This window comes from Balaenoptera musculus, chromosome 7 (genome assembly GCF_009873245.2).
Source record: "Balaenoptera musculus isolate JJ_BM4_2016_0621 chromosome 7, mBalMus1.pri.v3, whole genome shotgun sequence".
Lineage (NCBI taxonomy): Eukaryota > Metazoa > Chordata > Mammalia > Artiodactyla > Balaenopteridae > Balaenoptera > Balaenoptera musculus.
This window is the reverse complement of record NC_045791.1, coordinates 11,346,727-11,374,396: the sequence shown is the minus strand read 5'-3', so window position 1 is coordinate 11,374,396 and position 27,670 is coordinate 11,346,727. Positions and strand designations below refer to the sequence as shown.

Here is a 27,670-nt window from a genome sequence, read left to right as displayed (position 1 = left end):
GCTGTGTTGGGTCTTCGTTTCTGTGCGAGGGCTTTCTCTAGTTGTGGCAAGCGGGGGCCACTCTTCATCGCGGTGCGCGGGCCTCTCACTATCGCGGCCTCTCTTGTTGCGGAGCACAGGCTCCAGACGCGCAGGCTCAGTAATGGTGGCTCACGGGCCTAGTTGCTCCGCGGCATGTGGGATCTTCCCAGACCAGGGCTCGAACCCGTGTCTCCTGCACTGGCAGGCAGATTCTCAACCACTGCGCCACCAGGGAAGCCCAGGTATACCACTTTTTAAAGAATTTATTTTATTGAGGTATAGTTGATTTACAATGTTGTGTTAGTTTCTGCTGTACAGAAGTCATTTGGTTATACATAAATATACATTATTTTTCATATTCTTTTCAATTACGGTTTATCACAGGATATTTTTTATTTATTTATTTACATTTTATTTTTGGCTGTGTTGGGTCTTTGTTGCGGCGAGCGGGGGCCACTCTTCGTTGTGGTGCATGGGCTTCTCATTGCGGTGGCTTCTCTTTTGTGGAGCACGGGCTGTAGGTGCGCGAGCTTCAGTAGTTCTGGCACGTGGGCTCAGTAATTGTGGCTCACGGGCTCTAGAGCGCAGGCTTCAGTAGTTGTGGCACACAGGCTTAGTTGCTCCGCAGCATATGAGATCTTCCTGGACCAGGGCTCGAACGCGTGTCCCCTGCATTGGCAGGTGGATTCTTAACCACTGCGCCACCAGGGAAGTTCTATCACAGGATATTGAATATAGTTCCTTGTGCTCTACAGTAGGAGCTTGTTGTTTACCCATTCTATATAATAATTTGCATCTGCTAATCCCAAACTCCCAATCAAACCGTCCCCCGCCCCCCTCCCCCTTGGCAACCACAAGTCTACATATACCATTTTTATAATTGCCTGTTTGGTATCTGTCTTCTCCACTGGACAGTAAGCTCTGTGAGGGCCGGAACCGGGTCACCGATGCCTGGAACCGTGCCTGACACACTGGAAATACATCTGCTCTTTGATCAGGGTCCTGAAGCAATGTCCAGGGGGCCCAGTAGGTGGAGCTGAGTCAGCCCTCTCCTTTCAAAACCAGAGCAGCTGCACATTTAGACTAGTCTTCTCAGCAACAGCACAGGTGGATAATGGGTTTTCCTAGTAAACTAAGTTTTGAAACAAATCTAGGGGTGGGGCTTGTCCTCCAAAGCATAGGCTTCTCTCCATGTGTTTTTTTTTTTTTTAAGTATAGTTGATTTACAATGTTGTGTTAATTAGCACAGTGTTGTGCTAATCCCAAACTCCCATGTACGCTTAAAATTTTTTAAATAAAATTTTATTTTATGTAAATTATATCTCAATAGAGCTGGGTTTTGAAAATGACAGAAAGACAGGAAGTGCTTTTTTAAAAAAAAATATTTATTGGGGCTTCCCTGGTGGCGCAGTGGTTGAGAGTCTGCCTGCCAGTGTGGGGGACGCAGGTTCGAGCCCTGGTCTGGGAGGATCCCACATGCCTCGGAGCAACTGGGCCCGTGGGCCACAACTACTGAGCCTGCGCGTCTGGAGCCTGTGCTCCGCAACAAGAGAGGCCGCGATAGTGAGAGGCTCGCGCACCACGATGAAGAGTGGCCCCTGCTTGCTGCAACTGGAGAAGGCCCTCGCACAGAAACGAAGACCCAACACAGCCAAAAATAAATAAATAAATAAAATGTGCCCTTTCAACCATTCGTTAAAAAAAAAAAAAAAAAAAAAAAAAACTATTTAGGCTGCGCTGGGTCTTAGTTGCAGCACATGGGATCTTCCTTGCGGCATGAGGACTTCTTAGTTGCGGTGTGCATGCGGGATCTAGTTCCCTGACCAGGGACCAAACCCAGTGATCGAACCCGGGCCCCCTGCATTGGGAGCGCGGAGTCTCATCCACTGGACCACCAGGGAAGTCCCAGGAAGCGCTTTTGGAATACCAAGAAAGGGAAAATCAATTTACAGTTTTGATCCCTACTTAAATTTAAAATTTTGCCATTCCTTCATTTATAGATCGGAGGTGGCAAAAAGTGCACAGAATGTAGGATTTCAGGTCCAACAGACTCGGGGAATGTGCTCCCACCTGCAAAAAAGCTCTGTGGCCTGAGCCATTTGCTTAGTCTGTCTGGTCTGAGTTGGCTTGCCTGTATGATTTTTTTTTTCTTTTTAGCCTTTTTTTTTCTTTTCTTTTTTTCCTTTGTGATATTTTTGCACCAAAAAAATAAATGAAACTCCTATGCACATGTATATGCTTTATGGATCCTACATGAGTGTGTTCAAAGCTTCTCCCAGGACCTGGTATGTATTCTAAGTAACATCAACCTCCCCAGCAATAAGTGCCATAAATAAAGTGACATGAAAGTCTGTTTTTATTTATTTATTTATTTATATTAATTGTTATTGGAGTAGAGTTGATTTACAACGTGGTGTTAGTTTCAGGTGTACAGCAAAGCGAATCAGGTGTACGTATACCTGTGTCCGCTCTTGTTTAGATTCTTTCCCATGTAGGTCATTACAGAGTCCCGAGCAGAGTTCCCTGTGCTGTACGGAAAGTCCTTGTTAGTTGTCTATTTTACACATAGTGGTGTGTATGTGTCCGTCCTCGTCTCCCCGTTTGTCCCCCACCCCCTTCAGTAACCACAGGTTTCTGTCTTGTTTCTGAGGGACACGCGGGAAGCTACACAATGTACTGAAAAGCAGAACGAATTTTCAATTTTTTCTGAACACACGGCTTTCGGAAGGAAAAACAAAGACCTTAGCCCCAGGCCCGCGTTGCGCTGAATGCATGCGAGGTCCTTACAGCGGCAGAGAAAGCCCCGGCTCCCTGACCCGCGGAGCTCCTGGAGGGACAATGAACCGTCCCCACCCCCACCCCGCCCTCTGCACAGGTGACCTTTACAGCCTCCACCCCAGGCTGTTAGGACGAAGGGTCAGCGTCCCTGCTGGTGAGCGCCCGGGAAGTCTTCACTGACACATACCTGCTCGGTCATTTGTTGGCCATCTTTTCCATGCAGCAGGCAGCTGTGGGTAATGTTTAACCAGAAGAAGAGGGGCGAAATTATTCAAGACATGTTTACAATGCAAACGGGGGGCGGGGGAGACTCCCCCGTTGGCCACACTGGGGGGCGGCAAGAGTCTGTGTGGGCTTGCTCGCATTTTCCTAGCAAAGCAGGTGTCAGGCACACCCCCCGGCCCCCCTGCAGGCTTCCCAGAGCTCTCGCCCTCAGTTTGCTGAGACTTTTGGAAGCCCTGTTTAAAGGCAGCAACACCTGCTCACAGGAGGACTGCAGGAGCAGCAGGGGGAGGTTTCTATCTCCCGAGCTCCCTGGGGTGGGAGGGATGTCCTGCAGCCCCTGCGCCCGGCCACGTCAGCCCAGCAGGACCAGGTGGCTCCGGACACCCGCTTCTTTCCCAGGCTCCTCTCTGACAGCATAATTTCCAATGCTCTTTGTTCTGATAAGACTTGACTCTTAAGCCTGTAGTCTCAAATCTGCCAGTTTTTAAAACTCTGTCACCTGTATCTGTCAGCCCATCTTTGGTTATCTGTCACAGAAGCTTAATTCAAACTGGTTTAAGAGGGGGAGAAAAGGAGATATTGGCACAACTTACGGAAGAGTTCAGGGGGCCAAGCACAGATCAAGGATGCATGGTTAAGAGCAGGCCAAGGGGGACTTCCCTGGTGGCGCAGTGGTTGAGAATCTGCCTGCCAATGCAGGGGACACGGGTTCGAGCCCTGGTCTGGGAAGATCCCACATGCCGCGGAGCAATTAGGCCCGTGAGCCACAGCTACTGAGCCTGCGCGTTTGGAGCCTGTGCTCCGCAACAAGAGAGGCCGCGACGGTGAGAGGCCCGCACACCGCGATGTGTCCACTGCTCGCCGCAACTAGAGAAAGCCCTCGCACAGAAACGAAGACCCAACACAGCCAAAAATAAATAAATAAATAAAATTTATTAAAAAAAAAAAAAAAAAAGAGCAGGCCAAGGACTCACATGGGAGGAATTTACGTTACACAAGTTTGGATGCTACGAATCACAGGAGAAGTTTGACCGAGGCTCCCTAATCATCAACAACAATATTATGGTCTTCTCAAATTCATAATAATAGTTAGAGGCTTTCCTGGTGGCTCAGTGGTTAAGAATCCACCTGCCAATGCAGGGGACACGGGTTCAAGCCCTGGTCTGGGAAGATCCCACATGCCACGGAGCAACTAAGCCCGTGCGCCACAACTACTGAGTCTCCGTTCTAAAGACCGTGAGCCACAACTACTGAGCCCACGTGCCACAACTGCTGAAGCCCGTGCGCCTAGAGCCCGTGCTCTGCAACAAGAGAAGCCACCGCAATGAGAAGCCCGCGCACCGCAATGAAGAGTAGCCCCTGCTCGCCACAACTAGAGAAAGTTTGCGCGCAGCAACGAAGACCCAATGCAGTCAAAAATTAAAAAAACAACAAAAAAAACAAAGATTCAACACTCTTCTTTTGATAGTTGATAGAACAACTGGACAAAATTAGTAACACTAACACTATCAACTAACTCGACCTGGTTGGCACTTAGGGAACAGTTCTCTTAACAACAGCAGAATGCGTATTTTTGTCAAATGCACATGGACTATTTATCCATATAAATCATATTATGAGCCATGAAACAGGTCTAAATAAATTTAGACAGGATTCAAATCAAAGTATGTTATCTTTATACAATGAAATTAATTTAAAACATCAATAATGAAAAAAATCTGGAAAATTCTCAAATATTTGGAAACTTAATAACAGAATTCTAAATAATCCAGGTCAAAGAATAAGGCAGAGGGAAATTAGAAAATCTTTTGAACTGAATGAAAATGAAAAAACAACATATAAAATCCTACAATGCTATTAAAGCACTGCTTATATGAAAAAAAAAATTATGGTCTTCTATGAACCTGGGTCTTGTTGCCTCGTACCCTCTGTCTTAACCTTGTCCCTGAATGTCTCAAATATATAATTCTTTTTTAAAAATTAATTAATTCATTCACTTATTTTTGGCTGTGTTGGGTCTTCGTTGCTGCATGCAGGCTTTCTCTAGTTGCGGCGAGCGGGGCCTACTCTTCGTTGCGGTGCGTGGGCTTCCCATTGTGGTGGCTTCTCTTGCTGTGGAGCACGGGCTCTAGGTGCGCGGGCTTCAGTAGTGGTGGCTCGCTGGCTCTAGAGCGCAGGCTCAGTAGTTGTGGCACAAGGGCTTAGTTGCTTAGTTGCTCCGCAGCAAGTGGGATCTTTCCGGCCCAGGGCTCAAACCCGTGTCCCCTGCATTGGCAGGCGGGTTCTTAACCACTGCACCACCAGGGAAGTCCCTGTAAGCAGCTTTGGGCAGGAAAGAGCTCTCTGCAGGAGGCCCCTTTGTCTTGTCACTAACCTTAAACCAGGCTCCCCCCATGCTCTACTCATCTCTGGCCCTAGCACACCTTTCAAATCTTTTAATCACACCATACTTGCCTAACGTGTTCGTTCTTCCCGTAGATCAAAGAAGGAGAAATGAAGAATAAGTAATGAACAGATAACCAGATCTCTTCCCTAGCTGCCCCTTCAGTAACCTCCCGAAAAAACTGTGTGAACAAGACAGCATCTAGAGGAAGATCATGAGGAGTCTACGAGCCTGCACCAAGCCTGCACGCAGTGGGGGACAGTGATGACTCTGACCCCCATCTCAATGATTAACTGAGATTACGTCCCTGTTTCCCTTTAAAAAGGTTCATGGCCGAGCAAAATCTTCCCAGATTGTCAGCATTCTTTTTTCTTGGCTATGTTGGGTCTTGGTTGCTGCGTGCGGGCTCTAGGCGCTCAGGCTTCAGTAGTTGTGGCACGTGGGCTCAGCAGTTGTGGCTTGCAGGCTCTAGAGCGCAGGCTCAGTTGTGGCGCACGGGTTTAGTGGCTCCGTGGTATGTGGGATCTTCCTGGACCAGGGCTCGAACCCACGTCCCCTGCATTGGCAGGCGGATTCTTAACCACTGTGCCACCGGGGAAGTCCCTGGCATTCTGATTAAAGGCAACTTTCCTTCCTACCAACATTTGTCTCCTTCCCTTCCCACGTTAAGGGGTCTCTGCTCAAATGTCAACTTCAAAGTGAGGCCTTCCTGACCATCCCCTTAAAAGGGCAGCCCCACTTCCACCCCTAAAAGTCCCTGTACCCTTGTCTTATTTTTCGCCACAGCAGTGACCACTTTCTGCACAGTATATATTTCTCTTACTTCTTTGATAATTGCTCGTCTCACAGTACTAGAATGCAAGCTGCACGAGGACAGGAGTTTTTGCTGTTTTTTTTTTTTAAATAGTAGTTGCTTTACAATGTTGTGTTAGTTTCTACTGTACAGCAAAGTGAATCAGCTATACGTATACATATAGCCACTCTTTTTTGGATTTCCTTCCCATTTAGGTCACCACAGAGCACTATCCCCATCTCACAAGTCATCCCACCCCACTCCTTCCCCCTTGGTATCCATACGTTTTTTCTCTACGTCTGTGTCTCTATTTCTGCCTTGAAAATAAGATCATCTATTAGATTCCACATACATGCATTAGTATACAATATTTGTTCTTCTCTTTCTGGCTTACTTCACTCTGTATGACAGTCTTTGAGGTCCATCCATGTCTCTACAAATGACCCAGTTTCATTCCTTTTAATGGCTGAGTAATATTCCACTGAATATATGTACCACATCTTCCTCATCCATTCCTCTGTCGATGGGCATTTAGGTTGTTTCCATGTCCTGGCTATTGTGAAGAGTTTTTGCTGGTTTTTGTTCCCTTTAAATCTCTAGTGCCTGACACACGGCCGGGACTCAGATATGTTTTGAGTGGGTCAGTTCATGTCCCAGCATTGTCTCAGTCACTGGGAATGCACCCAGAGTAAGACAGAGCTCCCGCCCTTAGGAATGCGGGCACCTGGGGTGGGCTGGGGAGACAGACAATTAGAATAACGGTAAACAGACGATGAAGGGGAAGGAAACAGGGCCTCTTTCTTCAAGGGACTGGGGAGCTTCCTGGGGAGGCGGGTGGGCTGGAGCACAGTGAGCAGGTTCACAGGACGGACAGACGGACTCTTCCCTCGGTACCTTCTGCATGTGTTACCTACACAGGCAATAACTTACATGGAAAACAAAGGAAAAAGTCACCAGAAAATCATAAACAGTGAGCTGGATGACTAACCTATGCCTTTATACGACTGGTTCTACATTAACATCAGTCAGGTAACGGGCTACGTTACATATTTGCAAGGTAGGAAACACTTATTCAATTTGCATTTACTAAACGACTTGTTTGCATTTTTTTATTTTATTTATTTATTTATTTTTGGCCACACCGCGTGGCATTTGGGATCTTAGTTCCCAGACCAGGGATCGCATCTGTGCCCCCTGAAGTGGAAGTGGGCAGTCTTAACCACTGGACCATCAGGTAAGTCCCTGCAATTTTTATTATACCAGGCAAATGCATCGGCAGTGATTTTTTTAAAGCCAGTTAGAAGAAAGCCACAATATTTATCATCTAGCTAAGTGTTAAAGCAGAAATAGAAGAAAAAAATGACACCCTCCTTCAGAAGAAAAAAATAATCAGTGACGATCTTGTATCCCTGCCAAAAAACATCTGAATAGTTTCTCTCTTGGATGGGTAATTAGGATTGTTTCCTTAGTTCCTCTTGCAAAAGTTGTGCTTCTCCCCCCATGCCAAGGCTACAGCTCTTCCTTTTGGAGCTCAAATCACAGGAGAACCTGTGAATGGAGCTGCCAGAGACGAACAGCATTGCTCAGGGCACATTTGCTACGGAAACTATGTTTGGCAAGTATCAAATGTCTGAGCTTCTTTTCCTGGGCACCGTAGGGTTGACAGCACCGATTTATAACAGGGGAGATTCTAAACTTGGCCACTTATCAGCACAGAGATGTAACTTCCATACTATGGCTACAGATTCATCTCCTTCTTTCTGTTAGCACACGGAAGCAGAGCAGGCCGCCAAGTTACTTGCTGAGCAATTTAATTCTAAAACAGATTGGTTCCTGGGACAGGAGAAATTTGTAGATAAGCATGTGAAATATTCCCTAATTGGATCAATGGGACAGTAGCTCTCCACCCAAGTGAAAACCTAACTTCCCAAACAATTATGTTTTGTTTGTTTTTGTTCCCGAGAGGAAAATGGCCAGAAATATAACACCTAGCTATAACTTGAAAATAATTCCAAATGTTGAGATTTACTAATTGAAATAGAAAAATGCACCAAATCCTAAGTCCAGTGTTTACTTCGTGCTTATAATTCAGGCCTCATGAATAAAAAAATAAAACTAAATGAGCACAGAGAGTGCAGAATAGGAAATACTCTGAACACCATGGGCTAAAGATGTTTACAGTGATGATGACAGTAAAGCCAAGTTCTTGTATGAAATCTTCTTTAAAATACAGCCACCAGGGCTTCCCTGGTGGCCCAGTGGTTGGGAATCCGCCTGCCAATGCAGAGGACACAGGTTCGAGCCCTGGTCCGGGAGGATCCCACATGTCGTGGAGTAGCTGGGCCCGTGCGCCACAACTACTGAGCCTGCGCTCTAGAGCCCGCGAGCCACAACTACTGAGCCGCGAGCCACAACTACTGAAGCCCATGCGCCTAGAGCCCACGTTCCGCAATAAGAGAAGCCGCCACAATGAGAAGCCTGCGCACCACAATAAAGAGTAGCCCCCGCTCACCACAAGTACAGAAAGCCTGCACACAGCAACGAAGACCCAGCGCAGCCAAAAATAAATAAATTAAATAAATAAATTAAAAAAAAATACAGCCACCAAATTCTAATACACACTGGGGAACACCAAATTATAAAAACATTTACCCATAATTATTGCCCAATGACCCTAAGCTGTGCTTGTTCGTAACTACATGCAAATTTATAAGCTAAAAACTTCCATGGTTCATGTCATCAGTATGTTCTATTACTGGTGATCTGAAATCCTTTGGCAAATTCATTTTTAACAATAACCAATTACCCAAAGGATGTTATTAAGCATCCAGTTACTTAAGAGTCATTTCATAGTGGCAGTTTCTGTCTCTAGTTGTCTAGAAATTAGTGCTGTGTGTGTGTGTGTTTGTGTGTGTGTGTGTGTGTGTGTGTGTAAAATGATGCTTCCCAGGGAGGTTTTTTCTTTTAATATTTATTTTATTTATTTATTTGGTTGTGCCACCTCCTTACTTGTGGCATGTGGACTCTTAGTTGCGGCATGCATGTGGGATCTAGTTCCCGGACCAGGGATGGAACCTGGGTCCCCTGCATTGGGAGCATGGAGTTTTAACCACTGCGCCACCAGGGAAGTCCTGAGATTTATTTTTTTTAAATTGAAGTATAGTTGATTAACAACATTGTATTAATTTCTGCTGTACAGCAAAGTCAGTTATACATATATTCTTTTTTTATATTCTTTCCCATTATGTTTTATTACAGGATATTGGATATAGTTCCCTGTGCTATACAGTAGGACCTTGTTTTCTTTTTTTTAAATTTTTATTGGAGTATAGTTGATTTACAATGTTGTGTTAGTTTCTGCTGTACAGCAAAGTGAATCAGTTATACGTATATGTATATCCACTCTTTTTTAGATTCTTTCCCCATATAGGCCATTACAGAGTATTGTGTAGAGTTCCCTGTGCTATACAGTAGGTCTGGACCTTCTTGTTAACCCATTCTGTATATAACAGTTTGCACAGGGAGGTCTTTTTTTTAAAAAAAGTTACCATTAGGGTTAATCCCTTTAATAATTTTGCATTTTGCCAGGCTCCTTTTTTTTTTTTAAATTAATTTATTTTTGGCTGCGTTGGGTCTTCGTTGCTGCGTGTGGGCTTTCTCTAGTTGCGGCGAGCGGGGGCCACTCTTGGTTGCTGCACGCGGGCTTCTCATTGAGGTGGCTTCTCTTGTTGCGGAGCACGGGCTCTAGGCGCGCAGGCTTCAGTAGTTGTGGCGTTCAGGCTCAGTAGTTGCGGCTCGTGGGCTCTAGAGTGCAGGTTCAGTAGTTGTGGCACACGAGCTTAGTTGCTCCGCGGCATGTGGGATCTTCCCGGACCAGGGCTCCAACCCGTGTCCCCTGCCTTGGCAGGCGGATTCTTGTCTTAACCGCTGTGCGACCAGGGAAGCCCCCAGGCTCCTCAAGAGAATGGCGTGGATTGTAGATTTGAAGCGCCTGGGATCTACTGCCACCTAGTGTTCTGTAGCTGTCAGTTATTTCGAAGCCAAGCTCCTAAGACTGCATCTCATTGGCCTCCTCCTCCCATGCCTGCCCCAGTGCCCCATTTCTGCCTCCATTTCAATAAGTCACCAGGTCTTGTCAGCGCAAGGCTTTTGCGTCTCCTCTTTTTCCGAACGTCACTAACAATCTAGCTTTCATGCCCGTCCCTTTGGAGGGCATGAGTAATGGCTTGAGTAAGCTGAACTGGCTCACCATCTTTAAGCTCTCTGGGCTTCAGTCTCCTCAGGATTCAGATGTATCTATTTCACAGGTTGTCCTGATTAAATTAGCTAATATACTGAAAATGCTTACAGCAGTATTTGACACATGCGAGTATTTAATAAATGTTCCTTATTATCTCATATATCATGCCTGAGTCCTTAATGAGAATACAAGTATTGAAAATAGTCTGAGGGGGCCTTCCCTGGTGGTCCAGTGGGTAAGACTCCGTGCTCCCAATGCAGGGGGCCCAGGTTCGATCCCTGGTTGGGTAAATAGATCCTGCATGCCGCAACTAAGAAGTCCGCATGCTGCAAGGAAGATCCCGTGTGCCGAAACTAAGACCCAGCAGAGCCAAAATAAATAATAAATTTTTTTTAAATATTAAAAAAAAAAAAAGAAAATAGTCTGGGGAATTCCCTGGTGGTCCAGTGGTTAGACTCGGCTCTTCCACTGCAGCGGCCCAGGTTCAGTTCCTGGTGGGGGAACTAAGATCCCGAAAGCCACATGGTAAGGCAAAAAAAAGAAAACAGTCTGTATTACTTTCCATTTTATGGTCAGAAGGCAGAAATTGGGTTCCATAAGACAATTTGGGCTGCTTGTTTTGTTTCTATTCTGGAAAAATGTCCTTCGCAAATATTTTCACCCAGGCCATAGCTTATCTTTTTTTTAAATTGGAGTATAGTTGATTTACATTGTTTTTTTAGTTTCAGGTGTACAGCAAAGTGATTCAGTTCTTTAGTTTATGTTTTACACTTAGGTCGTTGATACATTTTTTCTTTTTTAATTAATTAAAAGCCCGCGGGCTTTTCATTGCAGTGGCTTCTCTTGTTGCAGAGCACGGGCTCTAGGAGCGCAGGCTCAGTAGTTGTGGTGCACAGGCTTAGCTGCTCCGTGGCATGTGGGATCTTCCCGGACCAGGGCTCGAACCCACGTCCCCTGCATTGGCAGGCGGATTCTTAACCGCTGCGCCACCAGGGAAGTCCTTTGATACATTTTGAATTAGTTTTCACAGAACGTGTCAAGTTACTGTTTCCTATGATCAAAGTCATTTGCAAATGTTCGTTTTTTAATGTTGATCTGTAATGATATTTTATGTATTTCATCTTCTGAAATGAATTTTCACACAGATAGGTACTGTCAAGTACTGAGATCAATCTCCAAACATTTGATTTTGAGTATATTCCTCACTTTGAAGGCATTTGTACAATTCTCTCTGCTTCGTGTTGACATGCGCCCTTTAGCACGTCATTCATTACATTGCAGGTAATCACCTTCAGCTTAAAGACAGCTGGACGCCATCCATCCTACAGAATTTAATCCAGTTAGGATTTTGGAATAGATTTCCTTTGCACTTGTATTGAGGTCTGAAAAACACTGCTGGAACTGTAATTTGAGGTTGGAAACTATATCTGCTGCAAATTTGTGTGGGTATGGAGATCTCACTTCATTTTAACTTTTGACAGCACAGCAAGTATACAAAGCAGCAGGACCTTTCTTGTGTTTAAGTGTTAGTTGTGATCAAAGTGACTTTAGCACCAATAAGTTTTGAATATACATGGTGCTTTGACTTTTAATTCTTAGTTGAACTCACTGACTTAAATTCATTAAGAAACATCAAGTGTGCAGCAAAAGCTAATTTCCAAAGCCATTCAGCATTCCATGACGGTAGAGAGAGGTTCTTCTCATTCAGGAATTTGCAATCTTGATGGTGAAGTCAGAGTCTCAGTAAAACTTTACCACAGCTAAGCCATCAAACCGCTGTGTGTGAGGTCAAGTCAGGACTTCAGCCTCTATTTCTATCAAAAAACTCACGGAACCGAGTGATGATGGCTAAGGCCACAACAAATGAAGTACACCAGTGACACTATTGGTTCAGCAACAGGATAGATTCACATATATTTTTAATTTTAGAAATTTATATAGTTTTAAAAATTAACGTACAGTAGAATTAGCATCTTATGTTCACATATTTTCTAAGTACTTGCTCATGAATAACACAATAATACAACAGGCTTTAAACACTTTGCTTTCACAAACTGTATGTTTGTCTAACTAAGCCTTTTTCTGTTTCACACATATTTTTATACCACCATTGGTTGTGGCACATGGTGGAAGATTCTACTCCAGGTTGTACTGAATTTTTTCTCAACTGTGGAAGTATTTTTGCTTATAGTTGTTCCACACAGACTACCCAGAGAGGCTAATGCTTCAGTCATTTCTAGGGTGGTAAACTCTCCATGTGAGCCCTGGACTGAGAGGGTTCCCACAACGTGGGACGTCCAGGGTTACACCCAGCAAGGTCCTGGGCAAATCAGGCTGAGTTGGTCATGCTTGCCCGTCAAACTTGGCAAGGACTTTTTGAATAATGACTTTTTGAATAATATTCAGTTCAGCAGTATTGGGAACACCTTTTAACTCATCAAGAGCCAAGGAGAAACATTTGAAATCATTTGCCTTGTTTTTAAATGGACTCATGTTGCTTCCTTTATTCAAGCAACTGTTCTTGCTAAAAGGCCGAGTCTTTAAACGTTTATTTTATCTGGACCCATTTCTTCAGCTGCTGCAATCTGACACAATTACCTTGTCATTGGTAAAAGGCTTTCCTTGCTTGCCTATCAAATAAGCCACTTGGAAACTTTAATTACAGTCTCATTCTCATTTTTGGGGGGGATCGAGAAATCGTGTGCTGAGATACTCCATTTAAAAATTCTAACTCTTCTAGCTGTTGCTTTCCTGAGTTGGGAATACTGTGATGGGTACTTAGTTGGGTACTGTCAACATATACTGTGTTTTTTAAGCGCAGCTGGAGGGTCATTGCAAAACAGACACGATGATTTGCCAATCAAATTTAATAAAATAACCCACACTCCACCGCAAGCTTAAGTATGATATTTGAAGTCTACCTTCTCTTCTTGTTTTGACATGATGGGTATGCACTGGTTAAAAATACACAAGATTCATGGTACCACGATACACGTGGCAAAGTGTGTCAAGCTAAAACCACGGCACTGCAATTTGTAGTGCAGCCAGCAGGAGTACTAAGCACTGAGGGACCACTCACGGCCTCTATCACAACGAAACTCATCTAGCACAAACGCAGCCATACACAGGCAGTAGGTACATAAACGTGGCTGTGGCCCAATAAATCTTTATCCATGAACACTGAAACTCACATTTCATAGAATTCTCACGTGCCATGAAATTTACTTTTTTTTTGGCTGGGGGCTTGCGGGATCTCGGTTTCCCGACCAAGGATTGAACCTGGGGTCACAGCAGTGAAAGCCCGGAATCCTAACCACTAGGCCACCAGGGAACTCCCTGAAATTTACTTCTAGATTTTTTTCAACCATTTAAGAACGTAAAACAAAACTCTGCAGCAGGTCGGGCTTCGACCCAGTAGTCAATCGCCTTGTGGTGCACAGGATGACCTACGGCATAGTTAGGTTTGAGCCACATGATTATTTCCGCCTACAGAAAGTGCAAAATTATGTACCTGCGTGTATCACACTTGTGGGCTAAGGAGAGCAGCCACTGGCATCACAGCGCTGCATGGGGACAGCTGCCCTATCTCGCCTGCCTTGTGTCAGTCTTTGAGCCGCAGCCTTCGCTGTGTCACGCTGAGACGGGGGTTCATATTAGCATACGGTCAGCCAGGGTGACTGTTTCCAGCACAGCAATCAGTTCCCTTGGATATGGCCACACTGTATTCCAAATAAGGCTAGCAAAAGGAGAAAACCTCTTTTCACACCATGTCAAGCATTTATTCACTTGCTGCCCCGTCTCAGGGCAAATATGACGCAGCATGTGAAATGTCTGGTTCCAACTGAATCTTGTCTGTGGAATAATGCCTTTTTCCTCTACAGCTTTTTGTAATGATTATGTATAAAAGCAACAGACGCTTGTTTCCAAATTAGAATTTTGATGTTTAACTTTCTATTTAAAGAAGAATGCCATTTTATATACTTGTGGTCATTCTGAATGTACAGTTTTGAATTGTATCCTCTTCACCTTATTTACCCCACATACTGCAAAGTTTCATATTTTATTGGCCCATGGGGTTTCCGCTTGATTCATGATTTTCTCCCCACAAAATCTGAAAATCAAAACCACGCTACTTCTTCTGAAGATCCTAACCTAGTCCCCAGGAAAACATTCTTTAACTTCAACTCTGTTTCTTGTAAGAAATATCCATTGCCGCGATATATGCTCAAGATGGAATCGCTCTCTCCCAGCTCCAGGGCATAGCACACGTCAAGTGATGATAGATGGTACCATGCCGCACTGGGGTGGCCTGGTTGTAGGTCGGGAACCGGGAACTATTCAAAACCTGACAGGCTGCACTGATGAGCTTACCTGCTGCTTTCCCAGAAGGGGAGACCAGATGGACTTCCAGATCCACAAGTTCAGACATTGTTCAAAGAGGGAGGCAGTTCTGATACTCACGCAGTTCAATGAACACATGGCGAGCATACTCTTTGTGTCAGGGACTATTCCAGAGGTAAAACACGCTCTTTGTATATACTTAAAACCAATTCACCCAGCCCAGTATCTTATAAGAGTAAGTATTTAACAAGTATTAGATGAAAAAAATGTTTGGTGGCAATGAATGTTTTTAATGAACCTGAATTAGCTGATACAAAAGCATATTTCAAGAGCATCAGAAACTTAAAGATAGTTGAAAAGGCGAAAACCAACCATTTTACTTCAAGACACCCAAGTCCTCCTTGCATACAAGAAAATAAAGAAAAAGTTTACCTGGCGGTCACTGCTTGAATCTTGAAGTCTAATTCCAGATTGATGATACTGATACAGGATGTAGTTATTAATTAATCCATGCTAGCCCACCCCAAACTAACTTAACATTGGTAAACATGATCACATGTACATAAATGAATCCCTATTAATAGTGACGCTGCCTTCTCACTCTTCATACAATTTAACGTCCAGTTTCAGCCATCTGATGGGTCTAACAGAGAACCACTTACATGGTCACTTAATAAAGATTTTATGTTCTTTAGTTGATGGTAACAACAAAGGCTACAGCCTAGTACTTAAGCTACCCAGGCAGAGCAACCAAAGGCAGCTATGCAAGCTGAAGAGAGCCGTAGAGACAGGACACAGGCAGCGTGAGCCGGGCTGCTCTGAGCTGGTGCTCACCCCTGCATTTCTGCGAGGGCGGGAAGCCAAAATCACTGACTGCTCTCCCTGCTGACTTGAATTGACACTTTTTTTCTCCAACCATCTTGTTACTAAATGCATTCCACCGTATCTAGTTAAATACAAAGAAAAGCCTCCATAATAAAATCACCTTTTTCAGAACAACCACCACACACGATACATTCAGAATTACTGGTTGCTTTTTTTTCGTCTTTTTTTCCTTGAGCTTGTAGGCGTCTGAGTGTCTTTTGTCTCTTCTTTTACACCAGATATGGGCTGTTTGAAAACTATCTCATTATCTTTATCATCATCATTCATTTTAGCCACTTCAGATTTTCGTTTCTCCAAAAATGTTGGTGTACAAACCGGCGTGGGGCCCTGGGTTCAACAAGTTAAAGATTATAATACACGAATGTGGGAAGATGTTAAGAATGACCCCCCCATCACCTCCCCTCTCTCATGAAAAGTCACGCATATTATTTTAGGCCTGTTTCCATCTTTTGGTGATATAGCTGCACATAACCAAGAGCTTAGGTGCTTATCACACTTACTATGAAAATTCACAATTAATGGATATGATATGTTCCACGACAGAGTATTAGATGGAAGACTCTACTATGCCCGCTACATCATCAGTAAGGATTTACCAAAAAGTCCCAAGATTAAATGAAATTTTAGCAAAGTGACAGTAGCAGCAACTGCTTTTCCTCTTTTAAATTGTAGTATCTGATTCCCAAAATTCTGAAGATGATCTTACCTGGCTATCCACAGTCTTCTCAGGAGTGTTAGGAGTGACCAAAGCCTCTTTTTTCTTCTTCTTACGTAAAGCCTTAAATAAATTTAAGAGACTTAATCAATCTGCATATTTATCAGCTATAGTAGTCTTGAATGTATTTCCCCATTTATCTTTCTCTAATATCTGGTAGGTAATATGATAAATGAAAGTTTTACCTGGTGCTTTCTGGAATTTCGAGGACCAGTGTTTGAAGCATTTTCCTCATTTTTATGTAAGACCTTAACATAAGTAAACATAAAGAAGTTGTAAACTAGCAGTGTCACATATGTACATTTTAAAACTTACCACTAGATCCTTATACATATTATGAATAAAATTCTCCCTATATGACAGGGCATTTCAATTTATTTATTTGTTTGTTTGTTTATATGGGGGGGTACCAATTTATATGGGGATCAGGGAAGACTTTATTTTTTTTATTTTAAAAAATATTTTACTTATCTATCTATCTATTTATTTACTTAATTTATTTTTGGTTGCGTTGGGTCTTAGCTGCGGCACGCAGGATCTTCATCGCAGCATGCGGGATCTTTCACTGCGGCGTGCAGTCTTCTCTCTAGTCGTGGTGTGCAGGTTTTCTCTCTCTAGTTGTGGCGTGCAGTTCCAGAGCGCATGGGCTCTGTAGCTTGCGGAACACGGGCTCTCTAATTGAGGCGTGCAGGATTAGTTGCCCCGCAGCATGTGGGATCTTAGTTCCTCGACCAGGGATCAAACCGGAGTCCTCTGCATTGAAAGCAGATTCTTTCCCACTGGACCATCATGGAAGTCCCCGGAGCATTTCAATTTAAAAAGCAAAATCCGCAAATACAGTGAATGATCTTAAGTAAAGGGCAGAACTACAAAAGGGGCCTAACTGAGGAGCAGGCAGAAGTTGCAGAGGCTGAAGTGAAGGCCCAGAACCCGGAGCTTGCCAGAGAATCCTGCGTCAGGAAGCGGGGAGCCAGGACGAACGTGAAAAGGCAGGCCCTGGAGGAGGTCTGTCCTGCTTAAGTCCAGGACTGTGAACGAGCAGCCTGCCTCCCACAAGGTAACAGGCGGGGCACGGGAAAAGCAGTTCTCCAGCTCCTGAATGGATCACAAGAGTACCAGGGCCCAAACTGTGACATAATGTTGTTTTAACATGTATCTTTACAGGCTGTGTTTGGGATTTGGGCAAAGAATTAACCACCAGGCACAGTGAGGTATCACCTCACACCGGTCAGAATGGCCATCATAAAAAAGACCACAAATAGGGACTTCCCTGGCTATCCAGTGGTTAAGACTCTGCGCTCCCAGTGCAGGGGTCATGGGTTCAATCCCTGGTCGGGGAACTCAGATCCCATATGCCGCACAGCGTGAACAGAAAAAAAAAAAAAAAAAAAAAAAAAAGAAGACCACAAATAACAAATGCTGGAGAGGATGTGGAGAAAAGGGAATCTTTGTACACTGTCAGTGGGAATGTAAATTGGTGCAGCCACTATGTAGAACAGTATGGAGGTTCCTTAAAAAACTAAAAATAGAATTACCGTATGATCCAAAAACCCTACTCTTGGGCATACATTCAAAGAAAATGAAAACATTAATTCGAAAAGATACATGCACCCCAATGTTCACTGCAGTACTATTTATTACAGCCAAAATATAGAAGCAACCTAAGTGTCCATCGACAGATGTATGGATAAAGAAGATGTGGTACATATATACAATGGAATACTACTCAGCCATAAAAAAGAACAAAATTTTGCCATTTGATGGAATGGAGGACATTGTGCTAAGTGAAATAAGACAGAAAAAGACAAATACTGTATGTTTTCACTTATATGCAGAATCTAAAAAGTAAAACAAATAAATAGATATAACAAAACAGAAACAGACAGATATAGAGAACAAACTAGTGGTTACCGGTGGAGAGAGGGAAGGTGGAAGGGGCAAGATAGGGGTAGAGGACTAAGAGATACAAACTACTAAGTATAAAATGGGACTTCCCTGGTGGCGCAGTGGTTAAGAATCCACCTGCCAATGCAGGGGACACAGGTTCGAGCCCTGGTCCAGGAAGATCCCACATGCCGCGGAGCAACTAAGCCCGTGCACCCCAACTACTTAGCCTGCGCTCTAGAGCCCGCGAGCCACAACTACTTAAGCCTGTGCGCCTGGAGCCCGTGCTCCACAACAAGAGAAGCCACTGCAATGAGAGGCCTGTGCACTGCAACAAAGAGTAGCCCCAGCTCGCAGCAACTAGAGAAAAGCCCGCGTGCAGCCACAAAGACCCAATGCAGCCAAAAATAAAAATACATAAATTTATTAATAAAATAAAATAAAAAAGCCACAAGGATATATTACAGCACAGGAAAATACAGCCAATGTTTCATACTTTAAATGCAGTATAACCTATAAAAATATTAAATCGCTGTTTTACACCTGAAACTAATATAATATTGTAAATCAACTATACTTCAATGAAAAAGAAAAGAAAAAAAGGAAAAAAAAAGCAACAACAACAGAAGGGAAAAAAAAACCAACCAGGAACTGGGCCCAAGGATAGCAACTTGGTCTTCCAGTTTCTGGATAAGGTTAAAAGACCTAATAAACTTGGTAACAGATACCATCTCTTACCAACTAATTAACTTTTTGGAAATAAGCCGACAGGGTCTATGGAAGACCCAAAACAGTCTCAAGATATAGTCAAGAAAAAAAATAAGACCGTCACCTATGCTATCCACACCCTAATGACCTGCATTCTTGTTTTTTTAATTAGAGATGTAGAGCTCTCCTTAGTATGAAAGAGGGAGGAAAGATTCAGCAAGGTCTCCTTGTTCAGCAAGCAATGAAGTAAGAACTGGATGAAAATCTGTTAACCCATGCATGTAAGGAGCCTTCCTGTATTTCAACTCCTACTCATTTAATCCAAAAAATTCATGCTTACTGGTTAATTATGGCATACACTTTGGGAGTATTTCCAACTTAGAAGACCACGGAACAAAATTTTAACTAGAATGGCATAAAAAGGATGGTCAATTTACAGTCTTGATATTTACTGATAACATATAATAAACCAAACATTTAATTCTGGCAATGACACCTTTACTAGTAATCTACAAGCATTATGGTGTTGGGTCAAATAGGGTTTAACTTCAATAATCTAAAATTACTAAATCAGGTAAACGTTGCAAATCAGCTAATCCCTTTCAGGAGTTTCCTTTTCTGTATAATGGAGACAATACGATTGCTATGACAAACTTACAGAGACAAACCTTTAATGCAGGGTTTCAAAAATTTAGTCGAAATCTAGCATGGTATCAAAGTACTGGGTTAGATACTTTATACAAAGCAATACCTACCAGTGAAGGGAAGTTATAATCAATTCCCTTCTTAGCCAATCTCTTCCTGAGTGATTTCTCCTTCTTTTTAAATCGCTCTTCCATCCGTAGCTTTTGAAGAAGTGTCCGATTCTGATTATACCGTTTCACTGCTGGATATGATGGCCTTTTAAATGGCATATGCCACTCTCTAAAAAGTTTTTCATGTACTTTTTCAGGTGGTATAAAATGACCTATAATAATAATAAAAAAGGTTTTCAACCACGTGGGAGGGAAAGGATTTTCACATTAACTGTAGAATTTCCTGTGTCATTCCTCACAGCACAATCAAAATGACACGTCCCCCATTTAGTGGAGAAGCCTGAAAGAATAAAGCAGGTTCCCAAGGGAAAGTCATACAGCCCACAACTATTTGTCAAACACTCACTGTGTGCGTGCCAAGAGCAATTCCAGGCCTGGAGGTTCGTGAGTGAACAAAGACTAGCACAGAGGAGAGTGTGGATGGTATCAAGTCTCAGGGTTCCTGAAGCTAAAAGGATCCCTACTTTTAGGCTGTGTGACCCACAGCAGCAGAAGCGCTGATCCTCTGGGCACCCGCCCAGGACTACGGCAGCTCACTGCTTATCTCCATCTCTCTGCTCATGGACGCACACTGGGCCCACATGCAAGGCAAGCCAAAACCCCTGGAATCCCCCCTCCACCAGTGATGGATGGAGAGTTGGTACACAAATACTACAGTTCCCTTGTCAGGTGGGATAATTCTGTCTCCCAGTGTTACCAGCAGGACGGAGCCCAGCTGCCTAAGTGGGAACCTGCTTGCTAACATACCCTTTTTACTGACTTATTATCGACTTCCTCCCCCTGCTCCATGTCGCCATTCCTTACAGGTATTTTCCTGGGATCACCTCCAAGATAAACTGCTTCCATTAAAAGAAAAAAAAAGGGGGGGGGGTTGGGAATTCCCTGGCAGTCCAGCGGTTAAGACTCCACGCTTCCACTGCACGGGGCGCAGGTTCAATCCCTGGTCGGGGGACTAAGATCCACATGCTGAGCGGTGCAGCCAAAAAATTAAAAAAGAAACAAACAACCAGTGATGACGTGGCTAATCTCACTCGTATCCGAGTTCAGAGCCCTTTGTGCCATCTTTCAAAAGTCAGATGCAGCACAGCACTGATCTGATACACGTGGTTACCCACTCAGCCCATTTCGTCCTGGCAAGAGCCTCGTTTTTAACGTGTGAATGAACGCAGGACCTCAGGAGTTACTGGGACTCTCTTAGCAACAAGAGCCGAGGTAGAGGGGCGCTACTCAGGCACTGGGATGGGCGCCCTCCAGCCCGAGCACAGGGCGGCCGGAAGCTCGGCCCCGCCTCCGGAGGACGCTGCTCTGGGAGGCTAGTCGCTGGCGGCCCTACCCCTGCAGGGTGAACTTCTAATCCGCTGCCATCCCGCCACTCCCGAGGGCTTCTGTCGTGGAGGTGCTGCAGCCACTGCCATGCAGACCGACTGAAACGTGACTCCTCACGCTGGAGGTCGTCCAGTCTAGAACCCAGCAGTGGGTCCCGCTGTCCTCGGGGTATACTCTGGACTCCCGCTTTACAAGCCCCCAGTAACCTGACCTCCCTTCCTCTCGTTCTCCTCCCGCACCTCTTGTGACTCTCCTCGCGGGCGAGTATGGTCAGGCAGTCTGGTTCTGCATCTGCCGCCCCCTCAGCAAATCCTCACTCCCACCCCTCCACCTGGCTCACTGTTACGTAATTCTCAGGTTTCCACTTCAGAGACTCCTCAGGGAGCCCTTCCACATCCTGCTAGGAAGCGCCTCCTATTTACTCAAGGAACCTAACCAACCCCATCTCAGCCTAAAGCAGCTCCCACTCTGGAAGATTTAGAAGTTCCCATTAGACCCTGTCTGGAAAATGCACTTAAACCCTTGCACCACTGCTTAAGAGAATCACCCCAGGGGTGAGGGAGGGGGGGATCCAAGCAGCTCAGCAACCCGTCCTTCCCTCCCGTCAGCGGGAGGCGTCCCCGCAGCCCCACAGGTAAGACGGGTACTCACACTTCAAGAGTCTTTCGCCAAAAAGGTAGTTGTTCATCGTTTCAGCAGCTATTTTGGCAACATCTTCAGATTCAAACTCCACAAAACCATAGCCTTTGCTATTTCCAGTCTGCAATGGAAAACCCACCACAGAAAGCAGAACAATTAAGTTCTGATGTGCCGTCAAACTCCTAAAATGTCATTAGTTTAAATAATGTACATTAGCCCCCTCACTGAATAACATTAAGACACCTTTGATTCCAACTTCAAATCACATAGTCCGGGGACTGTTATGGGGAAAGAAAAGTTCAGAATAGTCTGAACTTGCCACTGATTTTGAGGCACTCCTGGGACTTTGATTACGTATGATGAATACATTACTGTAGTTGGAATTCATCCAATAGCAACAGCCCACCATAAAGGAAATGTGGGAGGCCCCCCAGCCCTTTACTCGTTATTGATCTCATGGGTGGTCACGTTATCCATGTATTTAATACTACCCAGGAGATGGTATAACGCTTCACAAAGAATGCAGGTGATATAATTCCCATTTTATATGGAAAAACTGAAAAGAAATGAACTCCTCAGTGTCTCTAACGTTAATCAATAAAATACTGATTCAGGGCTTCCCTGGTGGCGCAGTGGTTGAGAATCTGCCTGTTAATGCAGGGGACACGGGTTCGAGCCCTGGTCTGGGAAGATCCCACATGCCGCGGAGCAACTGGGCCCGTGAGCCACAATTACCGAGCCTGCGCGTCTGGAGCCTGTGCTCCGCAACAAGAGAGGCTGCGACAGTGAGAGGCCTGCGCACCGCGATGAAGAGTGGCCCCCACTTGCCGCAACTAGAGAAAGCCCTCGCACAGAAACGAAGACCCAACACAGCCAAAAAATAAATAAAGAAATAAAGAACTGATTGAAGGACTTTATTTGGAAATACAAATATATGTTTAAAAAAAAAAATAGTGATTCGCTGTCACGTTTACTAGTGACTGGGCTTCTCCACGGCTGGGGGCAAAGGACATCCTCTGACACGGACATCCGGAGTTCTTGGCCTCCGCACCGCAACATACAGTGGATTTCTCTCACCGAGCTCGGTAACAAGAGTTCTAGAGTCCGAATGCCGAGGTCTGGACCCTGGCTCTGACACTTAATCGGGTAAGCAATGTTCAAGCCTCAGTTGTTCCTTCTATAACCACTCTCACAGAGTTGCTGGGAAAGTATGAAACAATCCATAAGCGCTCCACAAGATGTCTGCCAGGTACTCAGAACACGTTACTGCAGGGTGGGAGGGTGTGCCTGCCCAACATCTGCTCCTTTGGCATAGGATTATTTTGAGATGAAGGAATTGAGAAACAGATACAAGAAAAACTCTCTGTCCTCCCCTTATTTACCTAAAAAGAGGATATGAATTTACAAAGGTGTCTTCCTCCCTCTACCAGAAAGACAGAAGTTAGAGGACTCTACACAACAAACTTTACGAAGTAGACCTTATCCATCATTAGTCTCCCGTGTATTTGCCTTCCCACAATGTTCAGCCCTATAAACTCAAAGCACTTTTCCTTCGTCTTGTTGCTCCTCCAAAAATGTTTTGCTCCTTTGCCAAGATGCTGTATAGGCCCAAGTTCTAACCAACCCTTTGAGTTATTCCTCTCCGAGCAGTCCCATGTGTAAGCATACATTTTAGGGGTTTGTTTTGGTCTTGTTAATCCCTTTCTGCAGTCCAGTTTACAGGGTGCCAGCCAGGGACCTTAGGAGGGCAGTAGAAAAAGAACTTTCCCCCTCTACAGATCCAGTTCTTAGCGACAACGACTAGAGATACTTTACAATCTTGCATTAAACAACATATTCTCAGATACGGCTCAAAACTGGTCACGTGATCCTGGAAATGAGAAACCATTTAAAGGGTGTGCGGCTCAACAGAGCTGGAGGCCAGGAGACTCACTCCTAGCACCCGCTGCGCCAGCGACCGACAGCTCGGATGTGGCCACACCCCGGAGTCTCAGTTCCGTTATCTGCAACAGGACGATTCTGGTAAAACTTTAAACATCTGACAGTCATTTTACAATCCCAACTCAGGAGGGGAAGGATGGTGGAGTGTAAAACACTGTGAAATCTAGCTCAATGGACCACACTGTGAACTAATAAATCTTTTTGAAACCTGATGTGAAAATACATGTCAGGTGTCCAAAAAACCAAAAACTTAAAAGCCAACACCTCGACCTAGCAACCCCAGAATGCTGGCAATACCAAGCAAACAGTCAAAACGGGGGTGGGTGGGGAGGCGGTAGCTTTACTACTATGCAACAAAGCTGGAAATGATGCATTTCAGTGCATCTCAGCAAGGAGCAGGCTTTCCAAGACTACTGGCCTGAACTCTCCAAAAAAGCCAATGGCAAGAAAAACCAAACAAGCAAAACAGCAGTAAAGAGACCGTTCGAGATAGGATGAAGAGCTAAACAAGCACGTGCAACGCACGAACCCTAACTGGATCCCAGGGTGGGCAGGGACCACGGGGGTACGTGACGATGGACAGTAAATGAGATTTTCACACTGGGATTACGCAACAGAATGTCCTCATTCTTAAATTTATGATTATGCATTTAGTATTAAAGCATTACAACTGCCACTTGCTTCAAAAGGTTCAACAAAACAAAGAGGTGTGTACGTTTTTATAGATACGGGAAGAGATGAAGCTAACGTGTCAGGATATTAATAACGGGTGAATCCAGGGGAGGGATGTTCATTACACCATTCTTTCTACTTCCCTGTAGACGCGAACATTTTCAGAATACAAAGCTAGGGAACAACTATACTCAACATGGAGAAACTCATTCTGCACTCAGTCATCCTGAGGATAGGCTGTAAAGCTCTATTTTTCAAACTCAGAGTCTGACCTTTTAGAGGGCAACAAAATGAATTTAGTAGGTCAGAAAAGTATTGTTATAAAACTGAATAGAAAGGTTAAGTATCATCTCCTGGGACTTGTATTTCAGTTATGTTTATGTACACGTACATGTGTGTTGCCTTGTGGATTTCTTATTGTGGACTGAAGGTCTGAAAAATACTGTTCTAGAGAAAGTTGCCTACACCTGCACCAAGAATGTTCCTAACAGCTTCACCTACAAGACTGGAAAAAACCTAGATTTCAACAGGAGGGTGGATATATAAACTGCAGTATATTCAAGCAAAGGAACAGAGCAGTGACAACAAATAGTTAACTCTGATTTGCTGTAACTCAAGTGGGAAAATGTGGAAAAACCGTACTGAGAAAAAAAGAGATTCCAGCAACAAGAACTCTATGGTTACAACCAATAAAGTGTATGTGTGGGAAAAAAATAAAGTGGGCCACTCCTCTATTAATGAAACAAACCACATAAACCTTTCTTTATTAGGACGTAGGTATGATACAACAATAACGTTTACATAGTACTTCGTATATCAAGCGTTCTAAGAATCTTACACTCATTACCATATTTATCTTCGATTAGATACTCCTAGGAGGTCATATCTTACAAATATGAAAATCAGAAGACAGAAGCATGGAGAGGTTATAGAAGTTGTCCCTAGTCACACAACCAATAACATGTAGAGACAGGCCTCATACCTAGGCAGTCTGGCTCCAGTGTCCTTACCCAACTACCCACCATACAAACCTCTGTCATCACAGGGATGCTACATATCAGAGGCTGGTCCAAGAAGACGTATGAACCTGTTCCTCAAACTGAAGTTCACGTAACCCTGGCTTAGCAGTCACAAGACAAACAGGACTCATTTATCGGGATTGTCGATTTAGTTTCAGGACTTGAAGCAATTACCTTTTTTTCTTAAAAAGTAAAGTAAACATTTACAGGAACACTGATTTTGCTCTCATTGCTGCTTCAGGTTCTAGACCTTATCCAACCCCTTTCTGGAATGAAGTGTGGTAAGTGATAACATGAGAACATGCTCCAGAAACTGTCAAGGATGATACACTTTCGGAAAATAAAACAATCTAATTCAATACAAAAATCCTACCTTGGTACTCCTGGACAGTCTGAATCTTGTAACAGCGCCAAACTGGGAGAAATATGCTCGGATCTGGGTTTCATAAAGCGACGGAGGTAAATGGCCCACATAGATCACTCCAGGAGTAAGTTTTTGTTTCTCCTGTTGCTGAAGACACAGAGACCAGGCAAATATTTTCTTTGTAATAAGAAGTCACAATGCAACGAAACTTGTGAAACTCCTTGCTCTCAGTCTAAGACAAGAGGTCAAGAACCTACTCTGTATTTCCACTTACCATAACACACTGAAGAATTAGCTGTTTAGACATGGAGAACAGACTAATGGTTGCCAAGGGTGGGGGAGGGATGGATTGGGAGGGTGGGGTTAGCAGATGCAAACTATTATATAGAGAATAGATAAACAACAAGGTCCTCCTGTATAGCACAGGGAACTGCATTCAATATCCTGTGATAAACCATAGTGGAAAAAATATGGAAAAGAATATATATGTATATACACACATACACATATACGTATAACTGAATCACTTCGCTGTACACCGGAAATTAACACAACATTGTAAATCAACTATACCTCAATAAAAATAAAGGTTAAAAAAAAAAATTGGCTGTGTAATGTCTATCTCCCCAAGGGGACAACCGTCAAGCAGCAGGCGGTCTTCTCAGCCTCCCACTCCCAGCCCGAAGTAAGTGCTCAGTAACTACACGCTGGATCAAGAGATAAAGTAAATCTTTGAACACGTTATTTAAAAATCTTCTGGCCTAAGAACTCCACGTAAACGTACCCTTCAATTCTGTTTGCAGACCATCGTTAAGTGTCCCACGTAAAGGAACACTTTTAAGACGTCAGTTAAGGGGAAAGTGGTGGGAGTGGAGGTGGGATGAACTGGGAGATGGAGATTGACATAAATACACTAATAAGTATAAAATAACTAATTAGAACCTGCTGTATATAAAAAAAAGACGTCAGTTAACCTTCACGATGCCCAGTAACCTTTCAGTATCTCAGCCACCGTACCCCTGCCTTCCATAATATGGACTTTTAAGTTTTCCACAGGTGCGTTTTATGCTAAACCCCTGGGCAAACAGAACTTGATGCCAGGGCCCCTAGGCAGCAAATGGAGCTCGGCAAATACTGTCTTTTAAGAATTCCAAAACCACTAACCGGGCAAACGAACCTCCCCAGTTCGGGGGCAAAGCGGAAGCAGGACGGCTCCGGGGTGAGGTTGATCCGCGCGCGGGACGAGGGCCGACCCAGCAGCTGACTCTCCCCTCCTCTCCTCGTGCACCCCTCCCCCATACCCACCCCTTACCCCCCGGAGGACCCTAAGGCCCACGGCCCAACCGCGTCTTTTCTCGGTCCTCCCGGGGAAACCTCGGCCTCCTACCTCGTGAGGTCGGGGCCCGCCCGGGGTGACCCCGGACGAAGCACAGGCGTGGGGAGGCCGAGGCGCGCCGGGCAGGACCCCCAGACCCCGTCCGCCGCCTCCCCTCGCGGACCGGGACGCGCCGGCCGCTCACCTTGTTTGCGCGCCGGCGAACCTGCGCCACCTCCTTCTTAAACTTGGTATCCTCCTTCGGGTTTAGGGACAGGAGCGGCTTGGCCGGGCCAGTCAAGGCCGCCATGACGCCAGCTGGCAGGCGGAAGAGACCCACGCGGCGCTCCCGGAAGTGCCGAGCCTTCTGCTTCCCCAAAGCGGAAGTGACGGCGGGGGCCTGGGCGGGGCTTGGGGCGCGGCGCGGGGGCGGGGTCTGGGGCGCGGCGCTGCGCCGCGCGGCCAGAGGGAGGAAGGGGCTCCTTGTTTGGCAGCTGCCGCAGGGCATGTCCAGGGTTGCCGCCCTTTGGAGGTGTTCCCTCGGCCGGCTGCTCAGTATTTCGGCAGCCTGCCTGGCCGTGGTTTCCCCCGTCCGCTGAGGTCAGC

General features: G+C 44.8%; 1 protein-coding gene across 1 annotated transcript; it reads right to left on the bottom strand.

The window, feature by feature from the left end:
- Positions 1-15,455: 15,455 nt before the first annotated feature.
- Positions 15,456-27,428, bottom strand: NIFK (nucleolar protein interacting with the FHA domain of MKI67). The gene is made up of 7 exons (XM_036858346.1): positions 27,270-27,428; positions 25,759-25,896; positions 21,766-21,874; positions 19,729-19,940; positions 16,567-16,629; positions 16,373-16,444; positions 15,456-15,993 (listed from the first exon to the last, which is right to left on the bottom strand). The coding sequence occupies exons 1-7, from the start codon at positions 27,372-27,374 to the stop codon at positions 15,805-15,807; spliced, it is 888 nt and encodes a 295-aa protein (XP_036714241.1). The 5' UTR covers positions 27,375-27,428; the 3' UTR covers positions 15,456-15,804.
- Positions 27,429-27,670: the final 242 nt, after the last annotated feature.

Coding starts and splice junctions, on each gene's coding strand:
- NIFK (XM_036858346.1), bottom strand. CDS start 27,374: ATGGCGGCCTTGACTGGCCCGGCCAAGCCGCTCCTGTCCCTAAACCCG. Junction 19,941..21,765: donor TGGCGAAAGACTCTTGAAGT/GTGAGTACCCGT, acceptor TTATTATTATAG/GTCATTTTATACCACCTGAA. Junction 16,630..19,728: donor ATTATAACTTCCCTTCACTG/GTAGGTATTGCT, acceptor ACTTATGTTAAG/GTCTTACATAAAAATGAGGA.